The sequence below is a fragment of the Limanda limanda genome, chromosome 22, assembly GCF_963576545.1.
Source record: "Limanda limanda chromosome 22, fLimLim1.1, whole genome shotgun sequence".
NCBI lineage: Eukaryota > Metazoa > Chordata > Actinopteri > Pleuronectiformes > Pleuronectidae > Limanda > Limanda limanda.
In genome coordinates, this window is record NC_083657.1 from 8,009,190 (window position 1) to 8,021,651 (window position 12,462).

At 46.6% G+C, this 12,462-nt stretch overlaps 1 protein-coding gene across 1 annotated transcript; it reads right to left on the reverse strand.

Moving 5' to 3' along the window:
* Positions 1–2,081: 2,081 nt before the first annotated feature.
* On the reverse strand, positions 2,082–12,370 carry dtx4a (deltex 4, E3 ubiquitin ligase a). The gene is made up of 8 exons (XM_061066227.1): positions 12,090–12,370; positions 9,058–10,225; positions 4,988–5,049; positions 4,569–4,730; positions 4,410–4,471; positions 3,933–4,253; positions 3,763–3,852; positions 2,082–3,666 (listed from the first exon to the last, which is right to left on the reverse strand). Exons 1-8 carry the CDS (start codon positions 12,295–12,297, stop codon positions 3,436–3,438), a joined length of 2,304 nt encoding a protein of 767 aa, XP_060922210.1. The 5' UTR covers positions 12,298–12,370; the 3' UTR covers positions 2,082–3,435.
* Between the last annotated feature and the right edge of the window lie 92 nt (positions 12,371–12,462).

A 12,462-nucleotide genomic window follows, 5' to 3' on the forward strand; every position in this document is an offset into this window, starting at 1 on the left:
AAGCTTTTAGCGGTGCATGATGTCACCGTGACATCAAGTTGCCTTGGCAACGGTGAGGGAGGCCCTTCATTTTCCCTCCCCTCTGCTCTAACCACTCCCGTCCGCTCGCCTTTCCCCTCCATTCTGCACCACTGGCAGAGCAAAAAGCTTTTAGCTGAAATGCAGCAGTGTGAGCACACCACAATCCTGACCGTTTTGAAATATGAGCTTCCAGGGGAGGAGGAGAGAAAAAAAGGAGAAGAAAGACAACGGTTACTGTTTCCTTGGCAACAAGGCACCAGAATTGGTAGTCAGCCAACACGCTGCTCCATTTAAAAGCTTTTAATAATAGACAAGTCATTTTGATGCACGGAGAGGGGAGATTCGCTTTGTCTGGAATGATGTAGCAGAACAGAAAAACACATCCAGGCTGCAGTCTGGACCTAAAAGGAGCAAAAGCCTTTCACTGGAAAGATGTGAAACACTTAAGGTGGAAATAATAAAAGGAGAGCTATCAGACAAAATGGCAACATGTGGTGATCAGACCACAGGCGACCCTCGAGTGGAGCACAACATGCTGACTGCTGTAATCAGCTTTCTATTCATAGCAGTGGGAGGTAGACAATGGACCCCAGCAGGAAGGGTCTCTCTGACCAGTTAGAGACCCCTCCCCCATTCGAGTCTCAGCAAGGCACCGTCTGCCCCCTTCTCTGCCACCTTAACCTAGCATAACATTTGCATTTTGCCTCTTGTCTGCTCCTCCCTTTCTCTCTCTCTCTCTCCCCTCTTTGTTCCCCCTTTCTCTGCAGCATCTCAGCTGCTGCTCTGCCTCTCCATATTTCTCTTTGCAGAGCAGGAATAGTGATGCAGCAACACAGTCATGTTTATCCTCACTTCATCTTTATTAGTGCCACAAGTTGACGTCAGCGTGGCTTAACTCAGTTCTGGTCTGATTAGACCTTCGACCCCATCTGCTCCTCAGTAACCTGACAGGCGGCTGGTGAGTTTGTGTCATATAACGCAAATTGGCAGCTTTGCCCGATCCATCACATCTGTCACTTGAGAGAAACGTTAAGCTCCGTTTGTGCAGAAATGGGAAAAGTGAATGAGAGTTAGCGTGAAAGGCTCTGCATTTTGCTTTTTCTCATTTGCCTTCAGCCGACAGTTAAAAGGCCTGCTCCTCCAAAAGAGCAGAAACGTGATTATTTGTTCCAGTGTGAGCTCAATGCTCAACTCATTATTTCTGCAGGGTCGTGTTTGTTGCCTTGAAAACAGAGTAGATGCCTTAAAGTAATTAAATCTAAAATAAAAACTGTTCCAGTGACTTAAACAACCGCAGTTGCCTGCAAACCTTCGTCTATTTAAGTTTCATGACTGGGTTTTCTTACTGGGCTCCATATAATTGTATTTTACTCAGTAATTTGTTTAATTCATTAGGGTAGTGGTAATCCAGACTGCTAATCCAAGAACCAGACTAATCTACAGATAAACTGATCATGCGCCACTCAGGTCTAAGAAGTAGAATGTGAGTTCTGTGATCTAAAGCATCCTTCAAATCTAACTATACAACAAGGCTAACTAGAGTGTATCTTTCAGGAGCCCTTGACATTTGATGCAATCTTACCAACGTAACAATACATGGATTATGCAGTATTAAAATGTAAAGTAAGCCATTTAAACAGCAGTAGTGCCACCTCTATGTTGTTATTCCTATCTGAGAAGAACAAATGAGAATATATTAACAAAAGCATTATTTCTTAGTTGACTTAAGTTCAAATCAAATAATAATATTAATATATTTATCTGCTTTAGCTAGAGACAAAACACTACTACTACTACTACTACTTTAGCTGTCTTCATTCCCACTTTACTTTATATACAAGCTGCTTTACATAGCCTATAGTACTGTCATTCTGCAGTAGTCTTTGTGGTCATCTTACTTTTTCTTTCCATAAATATTCAAACCAAATTTAATGCCAGAAATTACAATTAGTAGTTACTTTAAGATGTAACAATGCTGCCACATTTATTAAATAAAAATTGCATGATCAATTATACAATAAATAAAAGAGTAAAACCAGAGTAGGGTTCTGATACGTTGGAACCTTAGAAAAACGTTTAATGCAAATTTGTGCACATAAAACACATACAGTACAGTGCATACGTAACGTATCATAAAGTATAAATGCTTTTAATGTTGGCCCACGTTAGTTTGTCAACACATACTGTTGTACACGTCGTCTATAGTACCTCATCATAAACCGGTCTGTGATGGACCGGATGCAATCTGACTCGACCACTTGGTCCAAAGCTGCTTCCCCAACAAGAGATAGTCTTTTGCACCAGCTCATGCAGGCGAACACCAAACATGACGAAAACAACTAATTGGCCGCATTTTGTAGTTTGATAAGAGCATTTGAGGCTGGTGTGTGTGTCTAACACATAAGTACAGTAGTTACAAGTTGTCCCGTGTCCTCTCTGTGCAAATCTGAGGTTCAATCCTGGCATTGTGGGTATTTACTCCTCCGATCAGTCTTTAACATTAATGCAGCTATTAAAAGACACAGAAAGCTATTCATTTCACCCATGCTCTGAGGGCAGAACTATTAAGGAATGTCAGTTTGTGAACCTATAAAATAGAAAATACTGTAAATTATATTATTTTAAAGAAAGGGGCTGTTAAATGGCAAATTAAGTGTCAGGCAAACTCAGGTACAGCACTCTGTGTCTCGCCACACCCAAAAACAAAGCATTGAAACACACCATATTAAAAAAACTATAAGATTAAAATATAAAAATATGACAGAATGGAAACAATATAATATAATATATCAAGTATTCATAATATACAATAATAAGAGGTTAAAAATCAAACCTAAAAAGGAATGTCATTCTGGAAAAGTACCACTAGAGGTCAGCAAATATCCATGCTCAGATATTCAGTTATACACATGAAGTATTTATCTGCTGTGAAAAGTTAATTCTGCTTGTGGACAAACACTTTAAAAACTTGCGGAGCCAACTTTTTACTTCATTTTAATCTCCTTCAATTCCACATAGCAGCAGTCGCAGTGATAAACACTCCAGTTCAGCGAAATTGACTTAGTTACATTCTTGATAAGAAGTCTCACAGTAGAAATTATTTTTTCCCTCTCAAATGTCCCACTGGATAACATCTGCGATCTTGACACCGTTACTGCATCAGGGGACGACAATGATTCCCCATGTTTCAAAACTGACTCATGCAGTCATAGGAGAATGCTTCATCTCAGCGAATTCGGCTGAAACTACGTCTGTAAAGTTCCAGTGAAGAGTTTTGTTTTTTTAAACCGCGGTGGTAAAAGTTAGTCTTTGATAGATTTTGAAAGTGTCCAACTCCGGATCCTGTTTCCAGTGTCGTGCGTTTACAGACTCCGGTCTGGTGTCTCGTCTCTTCAGTGTCTTGAGTGTCTCGGCTCAGTCTCTGGGTAGACACTCCTCCTCGGTGATGCCCTGAGCCTTGAGCTCCTCCAGGACGTTGTCCAAGTGGCCGGGGTCAGGGTAGCCGTGGCCCGTCAGGTTGGAGCCGAACTCCGTCTTGTGGTGCACCTCGTTCCAGATAACTGTGTCCGACTCGCCGGTGGTGCTGGACGTGCCGACAGAGAAGATGAGCCGGCGGTCCCACGCTACCAGGAGCAGCCTCAGAACCTGGATGAAGAAATTACATATTTAATTTTCCCATAATCGAGGCATTTTTGTCTTCATACTACTAATAAAATCAGAAAGAGGTGTTCTCTCATTTACCCTGCGTCCCTTCTCACTGTCAGGGAGGTAGCAGTGTCTGGGGAACCCACGGGCCGTGAAGGGTTTGCCTGGATTTGGATGCTCTGGGCCCTAAAGAGAAAGTTCCTCACATCATCCGAGCCAAGACTTAACATCTAACATGGAGATCATTTTACATCACATCAATGTACCTGGATGCCAGGAGGGATGTTGTAAATGATCCGGATGGTTTTACAGTCCGGGTGGCCGGGCAGCGAGTGAGGGATGACGTGGTACTCCATCTTGCCCGGGGGCTGGTTGCCGGTCTTGACTCCGTAAATGGTTTTGCAGGTGGGGCACTGCAGGCTGCCGTCCTTGTTGCCGTTGTTGTACATGGCGACGAGGCACTGGAGGTGGTACTGGTGGCCGCACTGGGCCAGGCGGCCCACCGATTCAGCCCGGGAGATGCCGCCCACGCCGGGCCCCTTGTAGCCCGACGGTCCTGCCAGGGCCTCCATGCAGATGGTGCAGTCCTGAGATGGGTGAGGAAGGTTTAAGATTTATTTCTAATCTGACATGATGCCAACATTCTTTGACAATTTTCATGTATATATATTTTTTATCGATCTGACTAAAACAAGCAAACCCATGTCCAAGTGTGTATTTGGGCCAATTTTTGCTGAACTCACCTCTTCTGGAGGATTACGAACTTTCTGCAGGTACCGCTTCACCACCTCCTCGGGGGTCTTGCCTGAGAAATAAAAAACACAAAGTGTGACGATCTGTTTGTGAACAAAAAGCCCGTTTAAGGTAAAAGCGAGACCAGACATCCTCTTCATCGTGCCCACCTTTACGGGCCTGCTTCTTGGTGGTCTTGCGGCAGCAGTGGCCCAGACCGGGCACGGGCTTGATGTCACTCTTGCTGACGGGTGGAGGATGAAGCACCAGCTTGGGCGGGCGGGTCAGACAGACAGGAAGCCCTGCTGCGCTCATCAGGATGCCTGTGATGCCTGCATACAGCCACAAGGGGGAGGATGTGAGGTGTACTCATTGCATGACGAGTGAACAATATATGGACTGTACTGGTGAAGGTGGATTTAATCAAATACTAGTTAAATATGGGGCCAAATGTGATTATGTGTGTCGCTTGTGGGGAAATAAATCAGTGAGATGCCTCTTTAATAGGCTGGAAGGCTGAATTTTAGACCCAATATAGAGCAAACATGTCTGATTGATAAGGAAATAGGTAATATGTCCATTTTTGTACCTGCCAGTGCAGGGTGCACAGGGCTAGATCCATTCAGGTTCTTCACCGGAACTGTTGGCACACTGAAACACATGAGGAGAAAACCCAATTGAATTAATCTTCAGATACATTATTTGCTAAAATGAAACACTCAACCGGTCGGGTCAACTCAGCAGCACCGGATTGAAGGTGTCAATATCTGACGAGTCACATGTGCACACAGAGCCAGACGCAGCATAAGCTCGAGGCCAGCTGACCCAGTGTCAGCGGGCTAAGGAGCTTTTGTCGAGTCATGAGGAGAAACAAATAGACCTGTTGACATACTTCCCCATTATTATCAAGTGGGACTTCCGGCTGTGTGAGACTTAAGCCTAGAAAGACAGCACATGACAGACAAGTTGTTTTTGCTGTTATTTAGAGGGTGTGATTGATATTGTACTTCTCAATACCGAAGCTGTTAAAATATTGATAATTGATTCAAAGTTTTTGAAAGAAAAAACTAAAGTGTTTTCCTGTTCAAACAAGAATGACAGTCAGAGCATATATCTCTTCTGAATTTCAGTCCCTTGTGATATGTAAACTCCCTGTTCTCCCCCCCCCCCGATCCAGATCTACACACCAGATGTTTTTTTCCTCGGGTTATGCTCCACCCCTCCACAAATTTCATGGAAATCAACAAACAAATATAAAGCGCAGACAAAAACACAACATCTTCGGTGAAAGTTATTGAGGCAGCATTATCAATACTGACATTTAACCGTTAAAAAAAGGGTGTACATTTTAACAATGAGCCCAAAACATAGTTTAATCAAAATTAAACTCCTATGCTTTTATTTGAATAAAATATGAAACCATTGAACTATATCTCTGCTCATCCAGAGGGGAAACACACGTGAATCCCACATGAATATCACCACTACAGCTGTCCTCTCGCAGGTGAGTACTTACATTCTGCCAGAAGTGATAACAGTCATCTTTCCTTCTCAAAATCAGCAAACACCACTGATACGAGTGAAAATATTCCAGCAGCAATATCAACTTGTTGCAAAAGTCGTTTCGGACTCTTATTTTTCACTCCTGCCTCTGACCGATCCTCACGTTTAACAGCGGTGTCTCCGTCTCCCTCCTCCTCTGCTTGTGTGCAGGTGTCCTCCCTCGTCTATAGAGCTAATCCACCTGTTTTCATCTGTTGACAACAGTCTAGCTGCAGGCCACAGATTCGTCACAGCAGGGATTACCTGTGGGTTACCACGTCCCACTGCCAGGCTGCCATAAGGCTGACACACAACTTCCGGAAACAACTGTATACCAACACAATGCTGGTACACAGAAATTACAATAATGTTGATGTAATAAAAACAGGATTTCAACCTTTGACCCCTGTAGATTTAAGAACCAGCAGCTCGCAAACATGTTTAAAATAATTTATAAACTAATGGAAAATTCCCCTGATCAATGTCTTATTTCTGTTTAACTGTTTTCTGTGCACTTAGCTGATACAACATCAATGTCTTTCACCTACTGTTGACCTGTATTTGTGCAACTATGTGCTGGTTTGATTCCTTTTTCTCCAACAGTGCCAGACAGCAGGCAGTTTGTGTCTGCTTCCTGTTCACATTGTATAAAAACCCTCCTTTTGAACGTCTCGGGGTTGCACTTTGAGCCATGTTGCCGACTGTGTAAACCTCTGCAGAGCTAATAATTGAGCCTCTAAAGACAACTCCGGTCTGAGAAATTAATTATTTCAAATCTCATGATAAATTTCCACGACAGAACCTATGGTAGGTAGGAAAATAGGGAATTAATGTAAGGTCAATTGACATCATCAAATTATTATTACTTATTACTACACTCATTTAACTCTTTCAACACAGAAATGTCCTCCTCAAGCAACTAGTACTCGCTAGTGTGACCTTTAAATCTGAGCCTAGTTACCGACCTCACATGACCACAGGGTCCATCAGCTCCTTGACGTGGAGCTCTACATGTGTGACGTGAGCAGCAGGTGTGACCGTCTGCTGGATGGAGGAGGAGGACTCTCACCTGATTTGCCCGAAGAACGGGTCGGTCACACAGCTCAGATTACCAGAGCAGTGACATTAAGCCTGTGCTTGTCAGTATTTATATGAGGATTAGCTGGTGTGGAGGTCGTCTTCACCAGTGTGAGGATTCAGAGCACATAGACTTTTTACAGGAAGTGTTGGTTCACAGTACAAGCAGCCAGAATTTATTAAGACTCTTCAGTGATTCTGTGTGTGTTTGAACAATGTTGGATGCACAAGACCTTGCTTTACTATTGTTCTCCCTTTTATATTTGAGGCTGGCAACAAAGACGTGAGCGTCCCAGAAAGAAAAAAGAGTTTCAACGAGACGTCAAGATCGTGAGGAGGCTGTAATTGGAATATGATGAAATCCAGACGCTGACATTCGTAACACGCTCACACACAAAAATCGCCGCCAGCTGCAAAACAGAGAGTTGAGATAAAATAATGAAGAACCAGCTGCGTCCTTGTTCATCGAGCCACAAACCTCTTACACACCAGCGCCCTCTGGTGACGACACTGAGACTGGCCTCGCTTATTTACCTTCACTGATGCTGACAACTGTTTAAAACTAGTTTGTGGCAGAAATAAAAAAAATGAAATCACCCTGCAGATATGTCAGAAGACAATTAATCTGCTCCAAGCAAAAGTATGTTTCTGAGGTGCTATTTTTTTTATATAAGACATTAGTCACCGAAAAATCCAGAATCTGTAAACATTTTTGAATTCAAAATGTAACTATTGAACAAAAGACTTTACCTAAGTCAATGAAACATCCATGTGACTGAGCACCGGGGGGGTTTTCAATGAGGGGCTTTAATATGCTAATCTTTTTCTTTCTCTACTCGAGGAGCTATTGCCAAGCCCTCGGCTAAAAGGGAAAGTATAAGGACAGCAAAGTTATTCAAACTACTCCATAAACCTGCTTTCCATCGTCACTGGTCCACATTGGTTGCTACGGTTACCAGTTCCATGTATTCCCAGGCAATTTGGATTCCCCACCACCCTTACTGTTTGGTGAAAACTGTATACTAACTAATTTATAAGTCAACTGCACGTCCACAGTTGTGTGTGTGACTGTGTTGATGAAGTAATTTGCTGCATGACAAATGTGTGGAATGTGCGAAACACTTGTCGACTTCACTGTGAAAGCTCGTCATTGTTTCTCCGTTGAAAAGAAGGAATTCACGGGACTTTGTCACAAAGATTAAAGGCTCGCAATCGCTAATGAGCGCTAATGTCACACTGTGTAATGAGGCCTTCCAACACATGAGAATTCCCTGTCCCTGTTTCCAACGCACCACGATTAGTCGTCTCAATTTGTTTTGTGTACAGCACATTGAGACGGGATGTGATCACTGGGAAGATTTGAATTATGCATTATTAGCGAAACTTTCCCGTCAAGAAAAGCAGAATACGTGTTGTTTGATTTCTGTAATTTGCTTTACAACGGGTACTGTTCTTTTCAAACGCAGCAAATTGATATTTGGATATTTATAGTTTACAGGTGACGTCACTGCCTTCATATCACACCACCTTCAATACAAGCCTGTTCATCCAATTCATCTCTATCGCCCCCCAGTTGATGGTTAAAATAAAGGTCATAAACCATCCCTCCTCCATGTTAGTGGATGGGACACGGACCAAACTAAATAGTCAAAGTAAATGGGTTTAAGTTATTAGACGTTATAAAGATGGGGTGAAACATCATGATTGACAGCTGAGTCTGTCTCGTGATTGGTCCAAATGATGCATGTGTATGATGTGTCAAAGGTGCAAGATGGCTGTGCTCTTATCCCAGAATTCTTTGGCTTCATTTTTGCACTGTGGAAGGACGTGTAGATGCGTCGTCCATCTTTATTTACAGTCTATGATTTGCAAGGGGGGAAAAATTGTTTTTTTGGAGCTAAATTGAGAGAGGCTGAACTGTTCTGATTCCCTGTGACTTCTGTCAGAATGCAAGTTTTTGTCTTTACTGGAGAACGGAAACGTTTGGGTTGTACGAGAACATTTTGAGTGACAATGTGACGGCGGCGGTCGTCTACTCACCCGGAGGCGATGAGGGCACGTGACTGAGCCATGGCGATCCGCTGCAGCGCAGGTCGGCTCAGGCCCGCTAGGCTGGACCGGGGGGGCAGAGGCGCCGCGCAGGCAGCGGCGCCGGACGTAGACACCGGGCCCAGGACGCGGGCAGAAGGCGAGGGCGTGCACGTGGAGGCAGCCGTGGAGATGAGTGCTGGGGGCGCCGCGGGGCCCGGACAGGAGATGGAGAGGGAGCTGGAGGCGGAGGGATAAGGGGAAGAGGTGGCGTTGGATGACGACAAGGTGGCTGGTGGAGGAGGAGGCGGCGGCAGTGGGGGCAGCGGTGGAGGAGGGGGCCGGGTGGAGGAGAGAGAGAGGGCTGCGGTGGCCGAGCCGAGGAGGGAAAGAGAGTGAGTGAAGCCTCCTCCGAAGCCGAAGTTGGCGTTGCTGACGCCGCTGCCCCCGACGATACTCACACCTCCGGGCCCCCCCATCCCGCCCACACTGAAGCCACCTGTCGCCCCAACTATAGACGTCCTGTTTGGGGAAAGTGATCGGGACAGGGACGGTGGCCGAGGGAGGGTCAGTGAATACGACCCTCCCGGAACCGGGTAGCTGCTGATTTGGGGACTGGGTGGTTTGGTCAGCGGCGGCCTGCGACCCAGAGTGTGAGTGGTCGCCATGGTGCCGGCTTTGACACTCAGCACCAGCATGCACTGCTGACAGGCGCAGGGCTGTCCCAGGGAGGTGATGGCCGAGGCAGGGAGAGCGCCGCTGGGGTACGCACTCCCGTTCCCGCTGCTGCTCACCCTGAGGCCCATGCCCACGCCGGACACGTCCACGCCGAGCAGTCCTCCGTGGCTGGGCATCGACGCCGGCCCCCAGGCCAGGTGGGACTTGGGCAGCGGCCCGGACACCAGCGGGTAGGCCAGGTCGGAGCGCCGCTGGATGCGCCGGCAGCGTTGCGTCTGCCCGTTGATCTGGGTCATGCTCTCGAAGTCAATGAGGTAGCAGAAACCCAGCGGCGCCAGGTCCAGCCAGGGCTGCTGGCGATCTCGTGCCGCCTGGATGGCGATGCCCACGTCCGTGTCGTACGCCGTCCAACTGCCAGTGTCGTTCTCCCACTCCCACAGCCAGCCCTGGCCTGGCGCCGAGGTGGGGTCGTAGAAGCTACGTCGTACCGGTCGAAGGGTACCTGAGGCAGAGGTCAGAGGTCACGACACAAGTGAAGGTTTCACGCACATCACGAAGACTGTAAATGCAGCTCTGCAGATTTCTACACAATTTTACAGTAGATATCAACTTTAAAGCTTCTTGACCAGTAATGAAGATGCTCTGTGATGACAGGTAGATGTGAGTGGAGTTTTACTCTATTGACCGTGGACAAGTAGATTACAACCCTAACAAATTCAACATGTCGGCGTTTGCTTGCTGGGAATTTGGGCAAACAGGTTGCCCCTGGTAACAGCACACGGTGTTCTGATTCCTGATTGGCTGGCAGCCTTGATCCAAAACCAGAGCTGAGCTTGTGTTTGCTTTCCCAGGCTGTCAGAGAGACACTCCACTTCCAAAACCTTCCACTGTCACATTCTGTCTTCAGGAGGAGAACACACGTGTTTATATGGGCACAAGTGTAAATTTAATATTCATCTTTTCTTTAAAGCGATGAAGTAACCCAGGTAGGTACACGTCCAATACCACATCCATGCATTATAATAACCCGCCAGCTTCTCATCCATACAGTACGTGTGACCGCTTCACACCAGACAACAGGGGAGTTCATTCACAGAAGCTGCTCCCGTCGACCCCATTTCCTCACTGACCTCAGACTCCTGAAATTCCTCTCGCTCCCCCCTTGCCTCCCATTTAGTTTCAGCCCCTGCTTGGCTTCGAAAAACAAACTGCACAAAGGCTTTTGTCAGCCGGCGTCGAGAGCGAGAGGAGGGAGGTGTTGGTGCGTCTGCCAAAGTTAGACGTCTGACAACTGACAATTCCTCGGCTTTGTCTTTGTCCCGATTATATGAAGCTCTCACTCGGTCTGTAAATAAAGCTCCGAACCTGATTTACAGTATTTCAAGCATTCACACATATATGCAGCACTTTCAGGGGCAAGGTGGGGTTCAGTATCTTGCAGAATCGGGGGCGAATGTGAATCAAACCGCCGACCCTCTGTGCAGTGGGCTACCCGCTCTACCTCCTGAGTCACAGCCTGTCGTGATGGATCCTCTCTCATGCCCATATGCTCTTGTAAAAACACAGAAGTGGTGACGGTGGTTTAGACGGACGTGGAAGTGAAGTGTTTACAGTGTGTGTGAGAGTATGACTGGACACTTCAGCTGCTACTGTGACACACACACACACACACACACACACACACACACACACACACACACACACACACACACACACACACACACACACACACACACACACACACACACACACACACACACACACACACGCACACGTAAGATTAAGATACATTTTATTATCTCACACACATGCACAGACATGCACACTCATGCAAGGGGAAATGTAACCTCTGCTTTTAACCCATCTGGTGCAGGACACACAGAGCAGTGAGCAGCCATGTACGGCGCCCGGGGAGCAGATGTTGTGGGAGTATGGTGCCTTGCTCAGGGGCACTAGACAGGGTAGGGAGAATCCTCTTGGATTTTTGGACAGATCAATCCAGGTTGGTCTTTTTGTTGTTTCTCCCTGGAGACGAACCAGAGACCTTTTCTGCCCATAGTCCAAGTTTCTGCCACTAGTCCACCGCCTCTCAAACACACGCAGCAAAACATCCCTGTCCTTAGATCATGTTTGCATAAAAACTGGACATATTGTGATATTTTGGATCCTATTGCACATTAGGATTTGAACCCTGCAGATGTTGGAGGCCACAGCAAAAAAAACCTCCAACATCTGGAGATAAATCACACACACAAGCAATAATAATAATAATATTAGGCCTCCTCCACCCGAGGCCCTGGCTGCACCGTAGCATCCTCCACCGGGTGTCTCTGCCTCCCCTCTCCTCCCTCCCTCCTCCTCCTCACCTGTGTCTTGTCGGAACTGGTGCATGGAATGCAGATCGATGATGTAGGGCGAGAGGCGAGAGTCCACCTGGCCGAGGACGACGCTAGCACCGCGCGGGTCGCTCCGGATGACCGCCTCGATGTGGTGACACACCGCCGGGCTGTAGGGCCGCCAGCGTCCGTGCTCGTTCAGCCATTCCCAGACCACAACGGCGGACGCTAGTAACATCCTACTCCTGCGGATGCGAGGAGGAAAAAAAAAAAACCGATGATGTTGATGTGTGATGAGTGATGGGCTTATGTTTTTTTTTTTTTTTGTTTTTTCACAGATCCCCTGCTGCTGCTCCGCCGTGCATCCGTGCGCACAGCGGCGCTGCATCCATCTTGGACAGTT